At 42.5% G+C, this 26,798-nt stretch overlaps 1 protein-coding gene and 1 long non-coding RNA gene across 5 annotated transcripts in view; one reads left to right on the top strand and one right to left on the bottom strand.

Moving 5' to 3' along the window:
* The window catches only part of Gpm6b (glycoprotein M6B), a 153,701-nt gene extending 144,587 nt beyond the window's left edge, over nucleotides 1-9,114 (bottom strand). For all 3 annotated transcript variants that reach the window (XR_015444138.1, XM_087193735.1, XM_004870992.4), the window contains exon 1: nucleotides 8,938-9,114. Coding sequence is in view for 2 of the 3 variants with exons in the window: in XM_087193735.1 (XP_087049861.1) it covers nucleotides 8,938-8,941 (4 nt within the window). In the remaining variant the exon portion in view is untranslated. The remainder of the gene's footprint in view (nucleotides 1-8,937) is intronic.
* The window catches only part of LOC147823300 (uncharacterized), a 206,901-nt gene continuing 187,791 nt past the window's right edge, over nucleotides 7,689-26,798 (top strand). Inside the window, exon 1 of one of the 2 annotated variants that reach the window (XR_015444139.1) lies at nucleotides 7,689-8,147. This is a non-coding gene — a long non-coding RNA (uncharacterized LOC147823300). Of the gene's footprint in view, nucleotides 8,264-26,798 lie in introns of both variants that reach the window. The other variant, XR_015444140.1, reaches the window with a different exon arrangement.

The raw sequence follows: 26,798 nt of genomic DNA, 5'->3' as shown, positions 1-26,798 counted from the left end.
TTCTAAATTTGGAAAGGTCATCATGGTAATTAAGGATGTGATTAGATCCTTCATGTCTCCCTACTTAATGAAGAGAAGGATGATGAAAATGATTTTAATAAGCAAAACAAACTTCATGGAGTCAATCTTTTCTATTTGTTAGAGCAAGTTACTAAGGAAAAGCAGTCATTCTCTGTCCAGGGGAGGTCACCTCCTTCCTGAGGTGGTTTAGGCACCATTTTACTCCAGAGAAAGAATGAATCAGATCATTTGCCAGGCTGCCTTTTATACCTCTAGACTCTCTGGGAAGGTCAGGAAAGGATAAAAACAAAATAAAACTTTCTCCAGCAAGGAAAACCAAGCATCTCTTTGGGAAGGAGGAAATCCTTCTAATCAAAGATCCTCCCATTCTGCAGATGTGCTCAACTGAGTCTAGTGATACTACTTCTCAGATTTCATGACGCAGCAAAGCTCAAAAGATTGTCCATCCCCCTTGCACAATGGTTCTCAATAGGGTGCAACTGCTCTCCCTCTCCCCATCAGGTGACTAGGCAATGTCTGGAGACATTTTTGGTTGCTACAACTAGGTGATTGTTACAGCATCAGGTAAAGGCCATGGATGCTACTAAACACCCTCCCATGCTCAGAACCACGTCCCATAACAAAGAATCACCCATCCCAAGACAGCACCCATAGTGCTGAGGTTGAGACACTCCATTCTAGAAGTAGACTTACCTGGGAAGCGAAGGGAATTTTTATGTAACTATCTCCAGTAATTCCAATTAGAATTTCACAGCCCTATAGAAACCAAACAAATACACAAGCAAATACTAAGTCCAGCTGAAGATCTGCTTTAACTTAAGCTCATTTATAATAGATCGCGTGACATCAAGTTCAAATATACTGAGCAATATGCAGCTGTGGAGAGTAAAATTCAAAAGATCAAGTTTAAATATTTTTTTCCTCTGGCAGATTTCTTTTGGTAATCAAGTAACTTTTCCTTTTAGATATTAAAATCCTATCTGTTAATTACTGGCAAATATATTTGTTTTTATTAAGTGATCAGTGTGTCTACTCGGTATAATCATCACAATATAAGTATCAAGCTATTGAAACAATTTTGAACAGATTACTAAAAATTAACAAGGCAAGCATGGTGGTGCACACCTGTAATACCAGCTACTCAGAAGGCTGAGGCAGGAGGAATTTGAACTTGCAAGTTCAAGGCCAGCCTGGTAACTTAGCCAGATCCTGTTTTAAAATAAAAGATACAAAAGGCCCTGCATTGAATCTCCAGGACTGCAAAACTTAAAAATAAAAACATTAACAAGAATACAAATTATCCTCTTCAGTAGAAAAAGGAAATATCACTATGGAGCCAACAGACAAGAAGATGAAACAGGTAATAACAAAAATATCCTGAACTTTATACCAATAGTTTCTTATCTTAGATAAAATGGACAAAGTCCTCAAAAAGCACAACTGACCAAAACTGAAACAGAGTAAGTTTGGATAATCCTACATCTGTTAAATATAATTCAAGGGCTGGGATGTAGCTCGGTGGTGCTGTACCTGCCTGGCAAGCCCAAGGTTCTGAGCTCAATTCCCAGTACCAGGAAAAAAAAGAAAGAAATATAATTCATAACCTAAAACATTTCCACAAAGAAAACATCAGACCCAGAGGGCTTCATGGGTGAATTCTTTCAAATATTTAAGGAAGAAATAATGTCACTTTATAAATTAATACCAAATGAACAAAGATGGGGCTGTTCCAACCCCAACCCATTCTGGAGTTAAAGCAAAGATCCCTCCTATCTTTTTCCATCCCAGAAAGCTCATCCTTCAATTCCCTTCTTTACCCTTGAAAGAGAGGAGACAACAGGCAAGATTAAAAACATTTTTGTAGGATTGTGTCCATTTGTAATCAACTAAACTTTGTTACTTCTCTCTGGCTCCCAGCTGCCCCACCCCCCATCTTATTTTCTATTCTCCCCGCCTCTACTCTCGGCTACATCCAGGCAGTTTCTTTAGGCCACTAATAAACCTTGCTTGCTCCAATGCCTCCTTTCCATCTTCTCAATACATCTGCCAGCAAGGCCCCACTGGAAGCTTTAGAGCTGCTTCTATCCTTTGATTTGTACAGTGTTTTGTGTTTTTTTTTTATGGTGAGTCTCTTCAATTTTTTTTATTTTTAAAAAAATTGATATATGTTTGCCATACATAATAAATACATTCCTCCCGGGGAGTTGGTACATCTACATATGGCATCTTGATCCATTTATAATTTTTTGTTGTTGTTATGTTGAGACAGGGTCTTGTCAGGTAGTTCAGGCTGGCCTCAAACACGTAGCGATCCTCTTGCCTCAGCCTCTCGAGTGCTGGGATCCCAGGCATTGGTCACCATGCCGGGTTACCTTGATCCTTAATTCCCCTTCCCTGCCCTCCTTAGATTCTCTTCCTATGATGGGTTCCTTTTATCCCCTCTGGGAGACTGTCACTTCCCTCCAACTGTTACTTGCTGCTTAAAAGCCTTCCCGATTCTCTACCACCAGCCAACAGAGTACACCAAGAAGCGAGTCCTTCCTGCTGTCACTCGGGCCTGGCTGGGCTCTCCCACTCCCGACTCCTCACAGCGCCCACACACACAGCCTCCGTCCCAGCTCCCATTCTGCCCATCTGTACTCAGGCCCTGGAAGAGTCCCAGCCCTGCCATTCTGCTCATCCTTCGGAACTGAGATTAAAGTAGCTGCCTCCCTCTCTGAAATACCACCTCCCCCTTCTGTCCAAAGTCAGGACCTCAGGCTTCCTTTAGAGCCCTTTTTCTGCCTCTGTGAAATGACTTATCTGAGAACAGAGACTTGGTTGTTTCCGCGTCAGACAGCCTGGTCCTGGCTCATGGGTCAGGCCTCAGAAGGCCTGTGGGCCATCAGTGGTCTCACCTGTCACTGAGCACCTCACAGGGCCTCAGAGGCTAGCTGGACAGCACTGCGGAAGGTACTATTCAACCCTAACCCTCGCAGCAAGGATGCAAACACCAAGCTGCTTGTCCCTTCTCATCCTCAGGGCAATACCAAGATTCACTGGAACAGTGTGTCTCACCGTCCGGTTCCGAAACTTCACAACAATCCGACATGAAAGAAGGACATTTCACCAGAGGCAGAAAAATACTTTATTACATCAGAAGAAAAGCTAAAGGTGTGAAAAGTAATAGGAGAACATTCAAGCTGCTCTTTAAATTGTTTCTGTGTACTCCTGCAGCAAATGAATTACTTCGAAAGTGCCTTCAAGTGTTGAAATTCTGTCATTCAGTGAAATTATGTGGGAACAGTAGTAATATTATTAAAGAACGATGTCATCTGCCCTATTTAATTTAGTATGTATTATCAGTTTATAATATACAAATAAAACTTTGTATATTGTGATATAGAAATATTAAAATGATAAAAATGAAAGTTCTACATACCTTGAAATCTGTACATTTATAACATAGATAGACCTCAATAAAATGCACAGATTTTCAATAAATACCCGTGGAGTGCCTCCAATATGCCAATCAATTGAATGACTACTGAGAAACAACAATGAATCGAATTATCTCTGCTTTTGACTAATTTGGTATTTGAAATGAAAGGGAGGCATATTAAAACCACTAACAAGCCAGCTAATCACAACCAGAAAAATCATGTTAGAATTATTAACTAGATGACAATGGCTTAAGAACGCAACAGTAGCTCTCTCCAAGTATTCAGCAAAGCCGCCACCCAATCTTTTCAAAGCCATACAGAACCTGGGTTCTAATCTCCTCTCCAGAACATCTGTGTGACAGGAGGATTGTATCCTGAAGCACTGTATTGTTCCCAAGCTTGTTTACACAAGTTGTATTTGTTATCATAGTTATGAAGTTTATTTCAACGTTATAGGAGCAAGTTGAATATGAGTCGCAAAAGAGTTTTCTCTTTCTTTGAAAACCAGGCTCATTGCTTTGGAAAGCCTTAACAAAAATGAAATCACTTGGAAAATAGTTGCCAGAATTATGGGCAAGATACTTTTACAGGTTTATGGATAGTGGGATAGGTGATATAACAGTTCTGGGGGTGAGGGATGTAGCACAGATGTAGGGCACTTGCCTAGCACATGCAAAGCCCAGAGTTCTATCCCCAGCACCACAAATAAAAGAAAGGATTCTCCACACAGATTGGCTCCCAATGCCTCTATGTTCTCATTCTACTTTATGTTCCTCTTCTTCTTATTTCTCCTTTCTCCCCCTCTTAGGCCTGACTGACCTTGAACTCACAGAGATCTTCCTGCCTCAGCTTTCTGAGTGCTGAGGTCACAGCCACCACCGTGCCTGGGTCTTATTGTTCTTTAAAAGAATTTGAGGGCCAGGGATTTAGCTCAGTGGCGCCATGCCTGCCTTGCAAGGTCCTGAGTTCAATCCCCAGTCCTGGGGGAAAAAAAAAAGAATTTGAAACTGGAAATGAGAAGGCACTGAAGTTTAGCTGTGGCTGGTATAAGACTGCAAGGAACACCAACCAGGACTTCATACTCAAAACAAAGGCCTGGACTCTGCAACAAAATATCAAGGACTTATGTCTAAAGCTAAATGAAATGTTTAGGACACATATGTGGCACTTTGTCTGATTCACTGCTTTGGCATTTCCAACAAACCGTCCAACTGCTTGATCTGCTTTGAGAATCGGGGTGTGCATGGGGGTGGGGCAGGTGGTCTGGCCCCAGCTTTGGCTAGAGCAGAAATGGAATAAAGAATTAATTACTTCTGCTTGTCACAAGCAATACTACATGTACTCTGTGGTCTTGGACGAGGAGGTTTACTCAAAACTCCAGGCTGTATGGCAGGACACGAGAGGGGCACTTCCCAAGAGCTAGGGCACAGCTCCTTGCTTTCTACAAGCAAAGCCAAGGGAGAGGCTGGCCAGGGTGTGCTGAAGTTATTCACTGGGACACCTGTGTGGTGTCCCAGTGGCATCTGAATTTCTGAGCAGACTTCCAGGTCAAGCATTGCAGGGATGGGTCTTCAGCGTGCCTCCTTTGCAGCACACAGCCTGGGCCCTGGGTGTGGGCCAACATGGTGTAGACAGCTCTGGCAGAGCTGGGCTCTGGTGGAGACTGCTCTAAGAAGAAGCAGGAGGAGCCGACGCTGGAGCCCATTATGGCTTCCTCTACTGCTTCCTCAGAGGAGTGCCAAGCACCCCATAGCGGGGCGGGCGTCAAACCCAACTGCAGAGACGGTGTTAAACAGCTCGCCAGCTGTTTCTTCACATTTCTCACGCATAACATACTTCCTTACTTTTGTCTAAACTGCATACTTGTAGATTTGCAATGACCCAAAGAAATTATCCCTCTGGATCATTTTGTTTGAGGTTAAGAAGAGGAAATGATTTCCCCAAGATCACACAAGTTGGGGGTGAGTGGGCAGTGCCAGGCCACTGACGCTAGCCAGGCTTTTCTTCTATTCACTGGCCTGGCACTAGCAGCACCAGCAGCACCAGAAAAGAAGAAACTCAGGCCCTGCCCAGGCCATTGGGTCAGGAGCTAGTTTCTCATCAGGATCCAGAGAAGATCTGCATGCACATCTCAGCTAAAGAACTCTCAACTGATATTTTTAAAATTGCTATTTAGTGAAATGACTGGCTGTGTTCAAGTTTGTAACTTCTAAAGCCTTTCTTTCAGCTGGGCATACTGGTGCACACCTGTAGTTCCAGCTATTTCTGGAGGCTGAGGCAGGAGGATCAACTGAGTTGGAGACCAGCCTGGGCAACTTGGGAGATCCCTTAAAATGTACCATCAACAAAACCCTCAAGTTCTTTGGACAAATTGGGTCCAAATAATTTTCCTGATGCTTTGCTATATCTGATCATTTCCCATGCAATTTTCATTTCAAATTAGAGGCAGCTAATGAAAGCAAATCAGTATTTCTCTCTGGATACATAAGCCATATTTAAGCAAGAAGGCTATTGCACAAATGCCTTACAAGAAGTTACTGCACTGATTTCATTTACTTACTACATCTTCAGGCATGAGGACAGAGTACCAGAATGAAAATGCTGTTGCCCAAGGTGGATTCCCATCAGATAAACCCAGAGTAACACAGAGGGTAGAGGGCATGCGGGGTGCCCTGCAGAATCCTTCAGCCGGAGAAATAATTAGTTTCAACACACTCATAAGGTTGTGTACTACACACAAACAATACTGTCCAAAACAACCAAAGTTACTGAACAGTCAGACACACTCTGAACATTAATTGGCTCATTCCATTTCCACGAAACATCAGAGGAGGCAAATCCATAGAGACAGAAAGTAGGTTAGTGGTTGCTAAGGGCTGGGGGAGGCAAGAGTGGGGAGCCACTTGCTAAACCCAAGGTTTCTGTGGAGTGAGGACAATGTTCTCACATCAGATAGCGGTGATGCCTGCACAACTCTGAATACACTAAAACCCCCTGACTTGTGTTCCTAAATGTGTGAATTGTATGTGAAGCACAGCTAAACAAAGCTGTGAAAACAAATTGGCTCAACAATAAAAAATCCATGTTTTAAGATGTACTGAAAGAGAAATGTACACACGATCACCGTTCATCACTTTATTTTTCTACTTAGAGGGGTTTTTAAAAACATTTAAATGTGAGCCCAAAGGGCTTTTATTTCTACAAACCTCATCTATTTCACCAATGAGTTAACTAGTACCAGTTTAAGGAAGTGAGTGACTTGTGTAACAATCAACTCAATGGACCAATGGCCAGAAGTTTCCGAGCATTAAATCATTTCAATTAAAACATTCATAAGGGTATGTTCTGTAATTAAATACATCTGGAAAAATAAAACCAGTTCATGGCCTTGTGATGTCTTTACCAAGAATCCAAAGGAAATCAGTATGCTTTCTTTCTGGCATGAAGAAAACTTTCTTTTTCATGTAAAACTAAAAACTAAAAACGAAGGATACTGCCAGAACCAGTGAAGTATGCACAAATTAACATAAATTGGCAATTGAAGTGTAGGACCAATAATTGTCCAAGACACAAAGTACTTCCTTGAGAACAGACCTCTGGCTTGGGTGTTTGCTTCATGAGGACAGGCTCCACCACACCTACCTAAAAATGAAGCCCGCCCCAATTAAGTCTGAGGTATTGGGAATGCCATTGTGAAGAAGGTCCCCATGTGGTAATTCCATGCTCAAATTCGATCCACAAATCTAAACACTCAGCATCCAAAAACAAGAAATAACTTTATTATTACAGGAAAATGAATTAATGCTTTCCTCCTCCATGCTGCACTTCTATGTAACGGCGATATTTTTGGTGGCCACTGTTGGCAATGCAGCCCTAGGTTGACTCAAACAGCCATCGTGTGAGTTTTGTGTATGAACCTCATATAAAACGGAGTTTTAGCCTGGCATGGTGGTGCACAGGCCTGTAATCCCACCACTCTGGGAGGCTGAGCGAGGAGGATCACAGTTTGAGCCCAGCCCGGGCAACTTAGCTCTTTAGTGAGATCCTATCTCAAAATAAAAATGAAAATATAGAGGATTTCGCTCAATGCAAAAGCTCTGGGTTCAGTTCCTAGAAACACACACACACACACACACACACACACACACACACACACAGGAGCAGGGGAGACTTGGGTGAAATCACTAATCACATGGGAGCATTAAAAGAAGTAGGCACCAGAGGTACAGGCCCGTCAATCCTGTCCTTTCTAGAAGGATCTTATCCTAGCTCTCCCCAGACTTTCTGGGAAGAAAATGTCCTGTTGGACGAAGGGTCTTCATTTCATATTTGATCATAATAATTTTTTTAAAAAATTATACAACCAAATTCTGTGAGCTTTCTCTTAAGCGCAAAATAACGTGCCCTCCTTACCATTCCCACCAAAAATTTTCATCAGTTCAAAATGACCACCTCCCACCCTCTCCCACACTTAACAGCAGAGGACAGCAAGGAAGAGGTAAATTCGGAGGGCTGGGAGAGGGGGCCACCGCCAGCCCGCTAAGGCTAAACCCACGGACTTCCTGGTCAGGAATACTTCCGAGGGGCTCTTCAGACTCCTGGTGGCGCTTGTGGCTGGCGCTGTCTGTCACTAGAAAAGGACAATGAAGCAGAGAGAAAGAAAACCCTTCCCCAAGCAGAGCTCTCCAGGCGTGTCCCGGAATTGTGAGTTCTCTCCCAACAGAGCCCCCTGTAACTACGTGTTGCTGATGGCAGCATTCCGGAGTGCTGGGAAGCGACAGAAAGGCCCCTCCGGCCCCCTGACGCCCGCCTCAGGCCAGGTGGGAGATTTCCCTCTCCAGCAACCAGGCGCTCACCACTGCCGGCTGGTCCCCCAGCTGCACTAGAACCGGCTTCCCACCTGCGCCCGGGCGGGCCGGGCCGTTAGAGCTGGGGACAGGGACAAAGAAGAGCGACTCCCCCTGGGTCTCCTCCCGCCCCACTTCGCTGATTTCAAGGGTTAGGGAACCCGCCCGGTTGGGGACCCAGGTGTTTTGTGTAGATTTAACGAGTACAGAACGACGGCAGGCAGGGCGGGACAGGATTGGGCTGAGCGCTGCGACCTCGAGCGATCTCGACCAGGAGATCGCCCGGAGGAAAGAGGGAGAAGCTGCTCTCTCCCTACCCCCTGAAATAAGGCAGGAGCCGCAGCCCGGGACGCGCCGTCTGCTCTCTGCACCCCCACCCCCGGGGACCCGGCTCTTCCGCTCCCACGCGTCGCACGCCCAGGGGTGCAGCCCGGTTGCAGCGAGAGTGGGGGCGGCCCCGGGACGGGGCGGGACGCGCACCTGGGCGTTCGGACACCTGCGCGCGCCCGCCGCGCCCTCCCACCTCCAGCCCCCACAGCCCCACGCCCCTGACTCGGCGTGGCGGACACGGGGAGGCAGCGCCACCTAAGCGGGGGTGCGGCGCGCCCCTCCCGGAGCGGGGGCGCGGGACCAGCGCGCTCGCTTACCCATGGCTGGCGGCGGGCGGGGCGGGGGAGAGGCTTGGGTGCGGGCGCTCGGGCTCCTCGGGGCCGGGCAGGGCCGGTGGCACAAGTTTGCAGGTCGGCGGGCACGTGCACGGGCCGGGCTCCGGGCTGGCTGCGCGGAGATGGTGCGCTGGCCGCCGCTCCTGCTCCTGCTCGGCCGGGGTGGGAGCGCGCGCGGCTCCGCCCGCGCTGGGGGCCGGCCGCGCAGAGAGGGGGCCCTGACGTCAGCGCCGGGGGCTTTGTGCGTCCGCGGCGAGGGCCCGCTGGGGGGCGGCGGGCGGCCCTGTCTGCCCGCACAGCCCGGGGCAGGCTCCGGGACCCCCGAGGGAGGGCGAAAAGCCGGCGAGGGATGGGGACAGAGGGGACAGAGGGGACAGGGCTTCGAGGATGACAGAGGTGCCGATCCACGTCCCAAATGCAACTGTTAGAGCTGAAGGGAGCTTGGTGGTCTTCGCCACTGCCCAATGTACAGACCCAGAAACTGAGGCCTGAGACTCTGAACAAGGACACCCAAGACTTGGCAGCGCCGCCTCCATCCCCTGCCCCAGATCCTTTTGTTCAGATATGCGCTGCAGGTAGGGACTCCATTTAGCGGGTCTCGACCCGGGCCACGCAGGAGAGTAAGATCCGCCGGGTGACTCGAGGGCACACCCTAGCCACAAAGCCCCGGCTGAAGTCACCTGGGGAAGAACAGGTGGCTCAGAAGGACCCGGGTGGAACTCCGCCAGGGTGGGCCCTGATTTGGTGGTGCTCAAAGTCAGCCCACAGGACCCCTGCACGCCCATCTTGGGAGGCTCTTGGACACCTGGGAGACTTGCTCCAACCAACCTCTGCTCCGGCTCCTCGGGCCTCGCCCTTGAGCCTTTAAGTGATCGTTGATTGAGCAGTGGCCAGAGTTTAAATTCCTTCTGTCTCCTTAGAAAAGAATCTTCTTGCCCCTAGAGGTATTAGAAAAACCATGAGACCTTTGCAGTTCTGTCCGGCTAATGCTTTCTGTGACATTTCTCAGCCAGATATTTGCCTCTGATATTTTACGTCGTGTTTCTTTATTGTTGTGGAAATACATCGTGATACTTGAACAGAGGGTTACATAAACAATAACAATAGATAGCACATTTAAGGAACATTTAAACCAGAAGAGAGAGGCTTTGGGACTAAGAAAGGGAGGAGGAAGCCAGCATTTCATCTATTGAAATTTATTGGATTAGGAAAGATTTTATCAAGGCAGAGCTCTAGAAAGCCTAATAATATTTTACATAAAAGTATGGAGATTTGTGCTAGGCAGATCAGGGGCTCATTTTCACAATCCCACGGGAATAATCATTTCTAACCAATCTTCGTGCAAGAATAAAGTAGCAAGGAGCTCATAGGTTTAACTTTTTGTCCTCCTGTTACAAGAAAGTAATCCATTTGAGTCCTGAGTAGCCGTCTATGTAGGAACCCAGCTGCAGATGACAGCCACTGAAGCTGCCTGCAAGGGACACATGACAGAGGCAGACAGAGCAAGGGCAATGAGGAGCTTGTGCTAAGTCCTGGTTTAGGGAAGAGCAGTTTGGTTGGTTCCTAGGTCTTAGGAGGCACCCAGAGATAGTGAAAACAGCAAGCCAGACCCTGAGCATGACAGTCTGACAAAATATGACCTCCCTGAGCCACCCTGGGACTAAGAACTGGAAGGTTTTGAGTACTGAGATGAAAGTAAACCTATTGGCCTGCTTTCAGTCATTCCCTAGAAGTCTGGAATTTTTTTTAACCAAAGAAAGACCAGCTGTCCAAATATTGGAGCTACTCACAATGGGATGCTGTGATTAAAAGAAAACCACCAAGTTATAACAATTGTGTACAGAATGTCAAAGGAAAGCCACACTTTAGTAGAAAAAATTATCCTCACTTTGGAAGTGTCATGGATTGATTTCAATAAGCGATTGTCCCTAAAACCCTTAAGAAAAACAAAACAGCAGTTGGAAAATGAATAAAGGCTATTAGCAGTGTGCAGAGGTGGGCTAATGAGCATCCTTGATTTTACTATTATTTAAAGAAATGCTATCCTAACATAATAATAATACCTTTTCTCATATTAAGTGACCAAAATCTTTTCAAAGTAAAGCAAGATACACTGCAGGTGGGTGAGTATATTGTCAAGGCTCTCTGGAAAGCCATTTGGCAGTATGTATCAAGAGACTTAAAAATATTCATAGCCTCTGACCTGATAATCCTTCTTCTGGGACTCTCTCCTAAGTAAATATCAACTGCTAAAGTTGAAATTACTGCAAAAGGCTTTTTATCAGAGGGTGAGACAAACTAGCAAAAAGAAGAACAAAACAAAAACAAGAATGCAGCAGTTGCTCTAGAGAGGGGAAGCAGTTATGTGAAATTACACTTAGCAGTATCTGGAAATAGTTCAGATGACCACAACGGGGGGGGGGGGCGGTGCTGAACTCTAGTAGGTAGAGACCAGACGTGCTTCTCAAGTGCCTACGATGCAGACAGGTGTTGTGGTGCAGGCCTGCACTCTCAGTACTCAGGAGGCTGAGACAGGAGGGCTCTTGTAAGTTGGAAGCCAGTTTAGTGGTGGTGCTTGCCCGTAATCCCAGTACTCTGGGAGGCTGAAGCAGGAGGATCACAAGTTGGAATCCCACCTGGGCAACTTAGTGAGAACCTGTCTCCAAATTAAAATAATAAACAAATAAAAAGACCTAGGAATATAGCTAAGTGTGAAGACCTTGGATCCAATCTCCAGTGCAAAAACAAAACCCTACAACCTACTGAATGGCCCACCCGCCTGGGTCTCTGAATGAGTGGAACAGAGGCTCTGTCCTCTTCCACCTACAACCTGCAACTGTCCTGGACTCACTGGTGACCCAGAAATAAACTGTGGTCATGTTGGAGCTCGTAAGTATTTTAGGGTTGTGTTTGTGTGTGGAGGGTGGTGATTAAACCCAGGTCCTTGGCACTGAGATACATCCTCGGTGCTTTTTAATTTTTTTTTTTAATTTTGAGAGTCTTGCCAAGTCTCTGAGTTCCCCAGGCTGGGCTCCAACTTGTGACCCGCCCCACCAGCCTCCCAGTGTGCTGGGATCACAGGTGGTGCCCCCAAGTCCAGCTTGAGACTTACGTGTCACAGCAGTGACCCTAGCCTTGCTAATATATATCAATATATTAACCTATTCCGAGATATATTAACAGGATTTGTCCCTAGGATATGGGATTATGAAGTTTTTAGCTTTATTTTCATGCATTTGTGTTTTCCCAGACTTCTACAATGAGCAAGACTTTTCTTGCAGTGCTAGAAATTAAAAAGAATTATTTTTGTGATCAGGAAAAATACATAGTGTATCTTACTCCACGGTAGAGATACTTTCCTAATAATTTAGTGTGTGTGTGTGTGTGTGAGTGTGTGTGTGTGTGTGTGTGTGTGTGAGAGAGAGAGAGAGAGAGAGAGAGAGAGAGTGAGAGAGAGAGAGAGTGAGTCTTGCTATGTTGCCCAAGTAGGTCTCATACTTCTGAGCTTATGATCCCTCCCACCTCAGCCTGCTTCATAGCTGGGACTTTTAGGCATGTGCTACCATGCCCAGCTTAACTTATTTTATTTTTACATTACTATTATTAGTTTTTCTGAGATAGGGTCTGCTATGTAGTTCAGGCTGGCTGGCCTTGAACCTGTGATCCTCCTGCCTCAGTCTTCCAAGTGTTAGGATTATAGGCATGTACCACCACATCTGGCCCAGTTTAATTTTAAACTACAAATAAATATCAATTCCAAGTGATTTTTAAAAATATGACTGAGATTTCCCTGAATCTCATCGCCTCACCTAAATGCCTGAATTCGATGAGCCCTGTGGAGAGGAGGTGAGTTTAATGGAGGAGGGAGAGCAGGAAAAGACCTGAGCAGCACTCTCTAGGGCAGGGGAGCAAGCCAGAGAGGGCCCAGGGTCACGTGTGGGAGGAAGGGCCATCAGGGAGGGCCTTGGAGAGGAAGCAACTTGACCTTTTGTATTTTACCACATTCAACTTGGAGAGGGAAGACAAGAAGATTCTGTTTTGGCCGTGAGATGTTTAAGGATCTAATTGTCCTCGGAGGTGGGAGAAAACAGACCCTCATGATTCTCCTGGGGTCTCTTCAGTCACCTGCAGGGGACAGATGGAGGTGCACCCAGCTTTCTCCTGAGCATCTCCCTGCACAAGGGGCGAGGACACTAGATTCCCTTTTTTTTTTTTTTTTTTTTTTGGTACCAGGGATCGAACTTGGGTCTTTGCGCTTGCACAGCAGGCGGCGAAACCACTGAGCTAAATCTCCAGCCTAGATTCTCTCTTACACTTTACTGGTGACCTTACTGTGGAGACACCTTGCCTCGTGTTTCCTTGGATGAGGAAAGTGAGTCTTGGAGATAACAGTTCGATATCCCAGGCCACGCATTGAAAACCCAACAAATCTAGATTGGCCAGTGCTGTGTTCTGAGGTTCCCTTTCAGAATCAGTGTCCAGCTCAGCTGTGGATTAGCGGTCGGGAAAATGGCTACATCCTGCTGTGAGTGGTGCAGAATCACAGGTTAAAAGCAGGAGGATGCAGACAAAATAGAAAACAGCAGCATCCCAAGGGGCCCTGGAGTTCAAAGCTGGCTAAAAACACAGGTCATTCATTTCGTGCTGTCTCCTGGGAGTCCAAGCAATCAGCAATGGATTTTTCTTTGGTTTGCACTGAGCATTCCAATCTAGAGTTCTGAGCGATGTCCATCTCTGATGGTTGTGTCTTTGGTGGCCCATTCTATGCTTTGGCTTGTGACTGAGTTGCCTGCATACATGAATTTAGATCACAGCTCACAATGGAGCATCAGGAACTCACAAGGAATGTCCAAGAGTACAGCTAAGGTGACAGCGTGTCCTTGTTCTGTAGATGAAATTTAACATTGAAATATGCATTGAGTTCAAAAAGTTTTTTAAGCTAGCTTATCATTTGTGTCAGCTGACAATGATTTCTCTTACTCCTCCTACATTTTCTGGTTGCCTAGTAACAATGAATTTTGTAGCACCTTGGGAAACATTCACGGCTTTGGGCTAGAATTTTGCTATCTCCCCTCCTAAATGATTCTTGAAAAAACAAAGGAGACCAAGAAATGGAGGGAGAAGGAAAGGAGGAGTGGAGAAAGAGATACAAAAAAATTAAGGTGTGTTATGTACATGTACCAATTCCCTCATGATGAATGTAATCATTAGCTACTGCAAATATGGACTAATAATAAACATTTTAGAAAGAAAATGTGTCATAGCATCTCTCTGAGTTAAAGGGAACTTGACAGTTCTTCCAGCCCAATCCTCTACATTCAGGAATCCTTAGTATGCACTCCAGGGCTGTTAGTCATTCGGGTATATTTGAATGCTTTTCAGGACGTGGACCTCATTACTATTATTTTTCAACAATGGTGATCCTTAAAAATGTTTTCCATCCCAAGCTACTGTGTGTTGCTCAAATCCTACCTTCTACCCCTCCCCGAAGGAGCTATCTTTTATTCCAAGCTAGTATAAGCTCCTTTGACTGTTGTGAAAGTTTTTGTATTTATAAACTTTCATAAATGTTAAAAAAAAACCAACAAAACCTCTCACCATCCTGAATAGCCTATGGTGAAAATTCTAAGTGCCAAACTTTTCAAGTGAGGGGGATGTGAATAAACTCTACATCTCAAGTGGATTAGATTGGAATTTCCTCTTCCTTTAAGTTGGAAACACTTTGGTAATATGTATCTTTCGTTTAAAAAAATCATTAGCCCATGTTTGCAGTCCATAATGATTTCATTCATCATAGGGAGTTGGTCCGTGTACATAACACATCTTAATTCTTTTTACTTGTCCCCTTCTCCTCCCCTCCCTCCCTCTCCTATCTCTTGGTTCCCTTCCCATTTGCAAAAGATCTAGCTCCCTGTTTCTTATTATGCATGTTTTATTTCACTCTTCAACAGTATTTAAGCTTGTGTGCAGTATTTGAGCTTGCATGTCTAATTTACTTCACTTAACATTAGGATCTTAGTGTGCATCCATTTTCTTACAAATGACTAAAATGTATTCTTTTTATAGCAGAGTGGTACTTCATTGTATACAATTACATTTTCTGTATCTATTATGGTATTTTTCTTTTTAATTTTATTGAGGTAAAATTCACACAGCATACGAATTCAGGGGCACTACACTCGCATCATGATGGAAACAGCAGTAGTGTCTCCTTCCAGGACATTTTTTAACACCCCAGAGGGATTTGAACCTCACATCCACTAAGCAAGTGGTCGCACCCCATCCTACCCTCCCCCGGGCCCGTAGCCAAGAATCTACTTTCTCTCTCTGTGAATTTGTCTCTTCTGGATATTTCAGATGAGTGGAATTGTACGATACATGGCCTTCTTGTTTGGCTTGCTTTACTTTGCATCATGTAGTAGCAGGTACCAGTACTTTACTTCATTTTTACAGCTTGATAATATACCATGGTCTGGGGGTACTACATGTTGTTTATCTAGTCATTGAGTTCTTTACATATTCTAAATATTAGTCCTTTGTCTGAGTAATAGCTGGCAAAACTTTTTCCCATTCTGTAAGTTGTCTTTTCACTCTATTGGTTCTTTCTTTTGCTGTGCAGAAACTTTTTAATGTGATATGATCCCATTTGTTGATTCTTGGTGCTATTTCCTGTGGAACCAGGATTCTGTTCAGAAAATCCTTGCCTACACCTATGATTTCCATTTTACCTTCCAGTGGGTTGTGTTTCTGTTTTTGTTTTGTTTTTTTTTGGTACTGGGGATCGAACTCGGGACTTCAGCTTGCGAGGCAGGCGGTGGAACCACTGAGCTAAAACCCGGCTGTGTTTCTGTTTTAACATTTAGTTCGTTGATTAATTTTGATTTAAGCTTAGTTGATGGTGAGAGATATGGGTCTAGATTCCATCTTCTGCATGTGGGTAGCCAGTTTTTTCAGAGCCTTTTATTAAAGAGGCTATCTTTTCTCCAGAATATGTTTTTGGCCCCTTTGTCAAAGATAAAATAGTTGAATGTGTTTGGAGTTGTTTCTGCATTCTCTACTCTGTTCCATTAATTCTTATGTCTGTTTTTGTGTCAGTACCATGCTGCTTTTTAATCACCATAGCTTTGTAATATAACTTCAAGCCCAAGATTGTGATGCCTCCTGCTTTATTCTTTTTACCCAGAATTGCTTTTGCTATTCTGAATCTCTTGTGGTTCCATGCAAATTTTAGAATTGTTTGCTCCAGTTTTGTGAATAATGCTGTTGGTATTTCCATTGAGATTGTGTTAAATTGGTATATCAATTTTGGAAGTATGGCCATTTTGATCATATTGGTACTTCTTATCCAGTAGCAGGGAATAACTTTCCATTTTTTGATGTCTTCTTCTATTTCCTTTTTCAGAGTACTTTAGTTTTCATGGTAGAGGTCTCTCACTTCCTTAGGTTAATTTCTAAGTATTTAATTTTTCTTGATGCTATTGTAAATGGTATTGTTTTCCTAATTTCTTTAGTAGGTTTATATTGGTGTACAGGAACACTTGATTTTTGTATGTTGATTTTGTATACTACTACATTACTGAATTTGGTTGTTAATTCTGAGAGTCTTTTGTGGATTTTTTGGGTCTTGTATTATAGGAACATGTCACCTGCGAATAATGATAATTTGACTTCTTCCTTTCCTATACATATCCCTTTTGTTTCTTTTTCTTGACTAAGTGCTCTTGCAAACGTTTTGAATACTGTGTTGAACAGGAGTGATGATAGTGGGCATCCTTGTCTTGTTGTCTTGTTCCTGATTTTAAAAGGAAAGCTTTCTGTTTTCCTCATTTAATATGACATTGGCAGTAGGTTTGCCATAAATGGCTTTTATCACATTGAGATAAGGACCTTCTATATATATTTTCCTCAGTGTTTTCCAAGTAATTTTTTCAGTTTTTTGTTTGTTTGTTTTTTCTGGTACCAGGGATCAAATTCAGGACCTTGTGCTTTGCAAGTCAGGCACAGTGCCACTGAGCTAAGTCCCTGGCCCTTTTCTTCAGTGTTTTTATCATGAAAGGATGTTGGATTTTGTCAAAGACTTTTTCTGCATCTATTGAGATGATGTGATTTTGTCCTTGCTTCTGTTTATGTGATGTTTTGCATTTATTGATTTGCATATGTGGAATCATCTTTGCATCCCTGGGATGAAGCCTACCTGGTCATAATGTGTGATCTTTTGGATGATTTGTTGTATTCTGTTTGCCGGGATCTCATTGAGAATTTTTGCATCTATGTTCATCAGTTTTTTGGTTGGATTCTTGTCTGGTTTTGGAATCAGGGTAATAGTAGCTTCCAGAAATAACTTTGGGAGTACTTCTTCCCTTTCAATTTCACTAAAGAGCTTGAGGAGTATTGATGTTAGATCTTCCTTGAAGTTTTTGTAGAATTCAGCAGTGAATCCATCCAGACTTGGACTTTTCTTAGTTGGTCGGGGTTTTTTTCCTGCTTCAATTTCACTGCCTGTTATTGGATCATTCAGGGTTTTTAAATCTTTGTTCAGTTTTGGTAATTCATACATATCTAGGAATCTTCCATTTCTTCTGAATTCTCCAATGTATTTGTGTACAGGTTTGTTAATAATCTTTTTGGGGGCAGTGCCCATTGTAATTTTACCCTTTTCATTTCTAATTGCATTTATTTGGGTCTTTTCTCTCCTCTTTTTGGTTAGCTTGGCAAAGGGTTTGTCTATTTTTTAAAAAATTTGTTCAAAGAACCGAGTCTTGATTTATTGATTCCTTGTATTTTGGTCCCAATTTCATCAATTTCTGCTCTGATCTTTATGATTTTCTTCCTTGTGCTATTTTTGCATTTGGATAGTTCTTATTTTTCTAGGACGTTGAGGTGCATTATTAGCTTATTTATTTGGGCTTGCTCTGTTTTTATGGTATGGACATTTGCAGCTATAAACTTCCCTCTTAGGACCACTTTTATTGTGTCCCATAGGTTCTAGTATGTTGCACTGGCATTATCATTTAGTTCTAGAAACTGTTTTCGTTCTCTTTTGATTTTTCTCTAACCTATTGTTTATTTAAGAGTGCACTGTTTAGTTTCCATCCATTTGCACAATTTCTGTATTGTTTTGTTGTTGATTTCTAGTTGCATTGTGCTATGATTTGATAGTATGCATGGCATAATTTCAATTCTTTTACTTTTTTTTTTTGGTACCAGGGATCGAACTTGGGACCTTGCGCTTGTGAGGCAGGCAGTGGAACCACTGAGCTAAATCCCTGGCCCTCTTTTACATTTAATTAGGCTTGCTTTATTGGCTAATATGAGGTCTATTTTGGAGAAAGTTCCATTTGCTACTAAGAAGAATGTATATTTTTTTGTTGTTGGATGGAACACTCTGTAGATATCCATTAAGTCCTTCTGTTCAAAGGTTTTGTTCAACTCTGATATTCCTTTGTTGATTTTTTTTTCTGTCTAGTTGATCTATTTGTGATAGTGAGTATTGAAATTCCCCACTACAATTGTCTCTATGTTTGTTTGATATTTTATGTCCAGTAGTACTTGTTTTATAAAGTTGGGTGTGCTGTTGTTTATGAGAATATATGTTGATAATTGTTATCTTTTCCTATTGGATTTTTCCCATAACCAATATGTAGTGACCTTCATTGCCTCTTTTGATCAATTTTGGATTAAAGTCCACTTTGTCTGAATATAGGATAGTTACACTTGCTTTGGGGAGCTTCCCCATTACATGGAATATTATTTTCTACCCTTTGATTTTTAGTCTATGAATTTCTTTTGGGGTTAAATGTATTTCTTATATAGAGAACATTTGATTTTATTTCTTGATTCATTCTGCTAGTTTGTGTATTTTGATTGGGGAATCGAGACCGTTCACATTGAGAGTTATTACTAATAGGTATTGATTTATTCCTGTCACTGCCTTATTTTCCTATTGCTGATTCCCTGTCTTTCCCTTCTACTTAACTGCTCACTCTACCTGTTATGTTCGTTTCTTAGATCTTTTATCATTGTTAGCTTCATTGTCTCTTTCTAGAGTATCCTTGATATCCTTGATAATTTTTTGGAGTGCTGCTTTGGTGGTGTAAGTTTCTTTAAGTGCACTTTATCGTGGAAATACCTTATTTCTGCATCTTTTTTTTACAATTCTCAACATTCTGTAGTTTTTTGGGGGGGGCGGTTGAACATTTTTACTTCTTATTTTCCTGGTACATTTTAGATATACATAATGATAACATTCATCATAGGGAATTTGTACCTGTGTCTGATATATCTTGCTTCTTCTTTTCTCCCATTCTCCTCCCCTCCCTTCATCTTTTTTTCTTTTTCTTGCTCCTTTTTTTTCTTTCCCTCTCCTCCCTCCCTCATTCCCCTTCTCATTTCAACATTTTCTTCCCATTTCCCAATATCTATTGTACACTTTGGTTCCTTTATCAATTTTGAAAGATAGTTTTGTAGGATATATCAGCCTGGGTTAGAAATTGCTTTCTTTTAGGGCTTGAAACACTTCAAGCTCTCCTGGCCTTTAAGGTTTGTGTGGGAAGTCTGCTGTAATTCTAATGGTTTTACCTTTATAAGTTATTAATTGCTCTTCTCTGGTTTTAAGATTCTAATCTTGTGTTGGACTTCTGGGATTTTGACTATGATGTATTGTGGAGCGATTCTTTTCAGTCATGGCTATTTGGAGTTCCATGCGCCTCACTAATCTAATGTTAAATTATTTTCCCTTATTTGGAATGTTTCCTGCTATTATTTCAGTAAATAAATTTTTATGCCATTTGTGCTGTCTTCTGGCTTTTCACTAATTCATATTAATCTTAAATTAGTCCTCTTTGGTTTTTCTAGGAGCAGTTTGATCTAGTTTTCATGCTCCCTTGTTGTTCTTAAGGTATCTCTCATTAATTGGTCACCAACAACAGCCCTGTCTTCTAGTTCTGACACTATCCTTCCATTGGTCACTCCTGCTGCCCATACTTTTGAAAGAATTTAATCTCCTGAATTTTATGTGGAGCTTTTTATGCACTCTAACTTTTTTTTTCTATGCTGGTCATTCATGTTTTGCATCATTTTGTTTAACTGTGCTAGCTTTTTATTAGTGTCTTCTATAGACGTGCTAACCATTTTGTTTATTTGGCCCAATATGTGTTTACTTATATGGTCTGTGAGCTTGCCAAATATGTTATTGATCTGTTTTGTTATCTCCTCTGATTTCATTTTGAATAATTTGACTGTGTGGCTTTTGGTTCCCATATCCTGTGATGCCCCATGGATCAGCTTTGGGGGAATTGGGAGTTTGGGGAGCCATTTTGTTCCCTTGCCTTCTCATATTATTTTTCTGTTTTTTTTCTTTGTGTGTGTGTGTGTGTGTGTGTGTGTGTGTGTCTGTGTTGAGGCTTTTGAGTTGATCGCAGTGGAAAGCTTTGTTGCTGTATGAAGCACTCTTTCGTTATTGTCTACTTTTTAGCAGTGTCCTCTAGGGATGGCTAAGTATTGGCCTTTACTTCTGTCCCAGCATCCAACCACTCTCGTTTACTTGCAATGGGAGGTTGCAGCATGTTTGGCCCGGTACCCTGTTGTCCATGAATGGGCCATAGTATTGTTAAAGACTCCAAGTCAATCCAGATATTGGGATCCCAAGAAAATCAATTAATAGCAACACAACTATGTCACATTAGCTATAGTAATAAAATCAGCATCAATTATAGCACCAAAGACAAACTGAATATTGTTTAACCCTAAAGACCAATAATTTACCACCATTAACCATTGAAAAGAAGTCAACAATTATAGTATGAACACTAAAACAAATCAAATATTTACCTACTATTGACCTATAGTGAATATCTACTAATTGAAACAACTCTATATCCAGTAAAAATAGAACAGTAGTCTACAGTAATAGCATAGAGTTAACTAGCTATCTAGAGATTCACAAAGCTTAGTAGTTGTACTAGTAAAGGTAGAGGGGTTGGGAACCAGAGAATGAAATAAGTAAAATTTGAAAAATTAATCAGGGAGATATGAGAAGATGGAGAGAAAAGTGACATATGGGAATCTTATTGAAGAGTAAAAGGAAATTAATAGTGTTAGAAAACAGAGGAAAGAATGAACAAGAAAAAGAGGAAATACAGGAAAAATTAAAGATGAGAAGGAAGGGAAAAATTAAAAGGGAAACAGAAAAGAAGTGAAAAGAAACTAAAAGAGGAAAACTTAAAAAGTGGAGAAAAAATCTGAAGAAGGAAAGAGAAAATAATAAAAATTAGAAAAAAATTTTAAAAAAGATCGCGTCAAAGAAAACATTCGTCTGTGTTTTTGAATGAGTACTTTCTTTCCAGGATCTGCAGTCTTGAAATCCAGCTAGCCATGATTTTCTCCACCTTGCTTTAGGGCCTGTGGGTTTTTAAGGTGACCTCCCTGCACCTGAGGCCCCTCTGTCCATTCACCCCAGACTGTGGTTACTGGCCAAGCTAACACACGCCCTTGCTCATGTTGGTAGATAGGAAACATGATCAGCCCTCTGGTCTCTGCTGAATGTAGGCTACAGAGTGGGGGTTTAAGTGGACTCTTGGGATTAATATAGATGCTTGTTGTTCCCTATGAAAAGCAGGGCCTGTTCTTCCTAGCCTGAGCTTACACTCCTCAGGGGGATCTATGCCTGGCTCACACCCTCTCTTTGGTGGTCTCCTGTGGTTGTCTCTCGCCCAGTCACTTTGGATAGGTAACATTGGAGTCTCTGAAGTTTCTGGCCAGGTCCATACTTTTTCCTTGGGTCTACTTGCTTTCCAGGCTTCCCTTCTCTCCCCTGGCATTGTCCTCATCTGGGAACAGGTCATTTGGTTAATCTGTGCCTTTGCTGCCCCACACCAAGGGAAAGCAAAATACAAACCCACTTGGAGTTGGTGGATGGTCATGCCATGTGGCTGGTGTGGCCTGCTGGCTTGTGCCCAGGGCCTCACTTTATTTCTTTGTCAGTTTTACTCTATAGATTGGATATTCCACATGGGCAGGGACCTTCTTTATTTTGATCACCACTGTAATTCCTGTGTACAGACTATATCAAGTGTTCAAGTCTTTGTTAAATGAATGAATAGCTCCTTAATATGAATTTATATAATTCTAAACACAATGATCTTTTATTTACTTATTTTTTGCCATGCTAGGAATTGAACCTAGGGCTTCATACATTCTAGACAAGTGCTGTACTACTGAGCTACATCCCCAGCCACAACACAAAGATCTTCAAAATTCTTGTTCACATAAAAAATATCAACCAAGTGTGGTGGTTCACTACTGTAATCCAGCACCCTGGAGGCTGAGGCAGGAGGATCACAAGTTCAAGTCCTGCCTGGGCAATTTAGTAACTCAGAGAGACCCTGCCTTAAAATAAAAAGGAACTGGGGCTGTAGTTTCAGTTCCAAAAGAAAAAGAAAATCATGATAACTTATAAACATCATTCTACATATTGATTCTTCTACCTAACATATTAGCTATCCATCCTACTTTTAGTGGATATACCTAAATTTTCCTCTATCCTGTGGATAAATATATTGATCCTGACAATCTTTCTTCTTTCAGGCTGACCTCAATTCATTGACCAGCTTTCTTTGAGCACAAATGTTTCCAGCCACCTGCATACTCCCCGATAGTGCTGACACCCAGCACGCATTTCTCTATGTTGTCCACAAGGAAATAACAACTTCTGTTGTGGAAAAAGGCCTCCCTCTGTTTAGCACACATAACATTCTAAGTTGATTCAGCTGTTCAGGTGGGAAAGGCACCTGTGAACAGGGTGGTTTCCAAAATGCAAGTGAGTAAGGCCCACTTAGACCCCAAAAAGAAAGATTTAACAAGTATGCAACTCCCTGCGCATTTTAATGCCCAGAAGTGGTCTCAGAGAAGGAACCAGTTTCTGTAACACATCGCATCCAAGGTCAAGAGCACATGCAGTGTACCGGTCTCCTAGGAGACGGTTTCAGAGCTCTCCTTTCCTGCAAAGGACCGTCTCTCTGCCTCAACATCTCTTGAAGGCCAGACAGGGTGTTCACGTGTCCCTCTTCTTTCGTCTAGAAACTTTATGCAGGAAAGCAATGAAGTTGGGGGTGGGGAGCAAACTCCTGAGACTTATTTTTACATTTATATAAACTTTAAAAAAAAATTTTGGCCTAGGGAACTAGGCATTGAATCCAGGGCCTTTGCACTGAGCTATGCCCTTGGTTCTTTTTTAAAAAATTTTAAATAGGGTCTTGCTAAGTCATTAAATTGCCTGGGCTGGGCTCAAACTTGCAATCCTCCTGCTTCAGCCTCCTAGAACGCTGGGATAAAGACAGGTGTGTGCCATCATGCCTGGCTACTGTTGGAATGTGGTGTGTTCTGGTTCCTTATGATCATCTCTTTTTCTTAAAATGTGCTCAAACCCTAGTTATAAATTGACCCTATATTTTCAGATGCACTCTACACATCGCCAGAAATTTCCCCAATGGACTCATGAAATAGAGGTGGCAGGAAAGTTTTGTCAAAGCCTTGCAGATGGCCGTATAAAGATTCAGAGTCCAGTAGTGCCTTAACCATGGAGCTCAGACTTGCTTGTTATTGGAACTGGAAATTGCTGACAGCAGTCATAAGACTCAACAACTTCCTTTCATAGAAGCATCCAATTAGAAGCTGGGCCTGGGAGTGTGGCTCTGTGGCAGGCTACTTGCCTGGCATGCATAAGGCCCCGGGTTCCATCCCTACTACTGCAAGAAAAAGTGTACCCCACTGACTAGGCTGCCTGCAGTTTAGTTTTGGGCAAGTCTTTGTCCTTGAGAGACCAGGAATTCCACTGGCCGAAGCTTGCTTGTGGAAGTAGGAGTATCACCAGACAGGGCCCAAGAAGGTTCCAGAAGGTGAGATAAGAACCTAATCCATCCTACTCATAGAATAGGAAAAAGAATTTCCAGGACTAGTCAGTAAGGGGAACAGGAAGGGTTTTATTAAGCAGAAATTCAAAAGTACACACTCAAAGATATAGAGTGTGGGCCATCAAGAGAGAGGGTCACAAAATTTCCTGGAATGGGGAACATTTATGCTTCTCTTGAGGGGGTGAAAAACCCAGGAGAAAGTGGCCCATCCTCCAGGCAGGAACTGCCCATTTTACAGGCATGGGTCTCTTTTTTTTAAAAAAAAAGATAAATAATTTAAGCATTCTTTGAATTCTCTCAACCCGGTCCTTTATCTTAGGATCAGGTTCCTGCTCCTTACTTTCTCGATTCAGTCAATTTATGGACTTTCAGTATTCCTAAGGAATTTTGGTTGTCATAGGTCTGGAAGCAAAGAAGTCTAAATTTAACCAAGGGAAGTTGATATGGGTTGCCTTAGGTGACTTTGGGTCCCTGAAATTGTGGTCTTTTTACAAGTACAACTTTTAATGATGATTTTCTTATCTCTTTTCTATCTATATACCCTATCTCTGGAGAATAGGAGAGGACAGGAGGTTCATAGAGAGTGTTTGAATGCACAGTTTGGGTAAAGCGCTGCTTCCAGGTTTACTTTTCTGTTGTTATACTCATTAATTGTGAGAAACTATAACATATAGGTAAGGAAAGGGGGAGTTACTGTGGAAAACTGTAATATATAAGTAACAAAAGGGGAACAAAAGTACCCATCATTGCAGAACCCTGAGATGATCCTGTTAATATGTTGATATGTATTCTTTTAGACTTGCCATTCATATGTTGGATATTTTTATTGTTTTATGACTGGGATAGTATATATAGTTTTTTATGGTGTATATATATTTTATGACTGAGATGATATATATGGTGTATATAATTTTTCACTCTTCAATATTCATTTACTATGCTGTAAACACTGTCCATGCCAATAAGTAGACACACGCTAAATGGCTGGGTAGTATTCCTTCATATATCATAACATGTTCAATAGAATATTATTGTTGGATGTTTAGGGTATCTGCGTATTTTTATTAGTGCAATTTAATTATATAGAAAATAGGTTTCACTGTAGCATTTTCATACATTCAGACATCATGTTTTTGCCATTACTGCCACGATGTGTTGAATCAATGTCTTGCTTCCTGTTCTTCTTTCAATCCAGTCTCCTGATGTACCTTCTGTCCCCTGTGGCCCAAAGGGCCTGTGATCATGTTTGTAAAGTCCTGCAGAATCCACTGACAGGCTTGAAATCCAGAACTCTGGTGAAAGGAATAGGAGGTTGTCCTAGTTTTAGGGGCTGCTGTAGCAAGATCACATAGACTGGATGGTTTATAAACAATAGAAATGTGTTTCTCCCAGTTCTGGGGTCTGGAAAGTCCAGGATCAAGGCAGCAGCAGTTGTCTGGTGAGGGCTGTTTCCTGTATGATGGAAAGCCATCTTCTCCCTGTGTTTTCACATGGTGGGAGCAGCTGGAGGTCTATGGAATCCCCTTTATAAGAGCACTAATCCCCTCCTAATACTATCACCTTGGGAATGTCAACATATGAATTTGGGGGTCACAAACATAGACCATAGCAGAGGTGTTCATTCTCAGCTTGCCTGGAGATGCCTTAAAGGTCAGCTGGACTCTTCTCCCTCTTTCCCTGTTTCCTCAGTCTCTCACTGAATGTTTGTTGAATGAATGAATGAATGAATAGCAGATAGACCTGGGATCAAACTACCCCTCTGGCCCTATTAGCAGAGGTTTAGTTTTCCCACTTGGAAGGTGAGGACAAGTAGCCTTGCACGGTTGCTATGAAGATTTAAATAACAGCTACTCAGTATTTTTCTCTTTCCCACATTCAATTTATCTCAGTTCCCCTTTCAGCAGAGTATCCACTTTGCATTTTGTCCTTTCTTTCCATTTTTTGCTATTTGTCAAAGACAGAGCTGGCCAGGAGGTAGCTAGTACTGCCTTCCCTGTCATCCGATCTGCCCCAACCCATACTTCTATTCATTCTTCGCCCTCCTTTGTCTAGTTAGGAGTGTAAAAATATCCTTTGTGTTTTGTAGGTCATAAATTAAAGCATAGCACACACAAGGATAAAATATCAGCCCATCAGTCAACCTACATTATGTCCTTTTTATTAATAAGGCCAAAAAATTGTAATTCTAATTCCAAAAACTGTTACATTTCTTTTGATTTCTTAAAATGCAATTGAATTTGAGATAACAAATAAAAATCATTTATTAGCATTACACTGAAGCAGCTTTTCATCTCCAAACAGGTCACATTTTGGGAGCAATTTCTCAATATGTAAAATGAATAATGATTGCTTTAGAGTAATCATAATTACATCCCCAAAAGGGAATTTTATCTCAGTTAATTTCTTTCTTTGTACTCTCAAATGACTGATTCTGAAGCAATTATAAAGCACAGCATTATTTTCACCCCTGAATAGCACCCCATTATCCTTCCTTTCTCCTGTATTTCTCTGCCCCGCATGCATTTGAAAACAGTGGTTTTGTGATTTAAACTTATCGTGCCCAGTGCCATTTAGAAAGCCAACTTGCTAGTCGACCTTTGAATGTGTACGTCTCTGTCCCGCAGCACAGGGCCTGGAGAAAGTGTGTAGGAGGGCGGCTATTGAAGCTTTACCCTCTCTGCTTTGGGCTCCCACTTTGCTACGGAGCTTTGCGTGGGTGGTGAGAGCAGATTGATATCTTAGAAAACCAGCTCTCTCTCCTTTGTGGAAGTGCCTCACGCCTTCACAACAGCTGAGCACAGAATTAGTGGGGTGCCCCTGGGGAGGGCTTGGTGTCTTGGGTGGGCCTTCAGGACAGGTCCTTGGGGAAGTTTGTTCCCTTGCCTGTTGCATCTCACCTTGATGCTGGCCATGTGAGCCTGGCTCCCTCCCCGG

Source organism: Heterocephalus glaber, unplaced genomic scaffold (assembly GCF_053883595.1).
Source record: "Heterocephalus glaber isolate CG9 unplaced genomic scaffold, H.glaber_assembly_v1.0 deba00001594, whole genome shotgun sequence".
In the NCBI taxonomy this organism is placed as follows: Eukaryota; Metazoa; Chordata; class Mammalia; order Rodentia; family Bathyergidae; genus Heterocephalus; species Heterocephalus glaber.
This window is presented reverse-complemented; position numbering and strand designations above follow the sequence as displayed.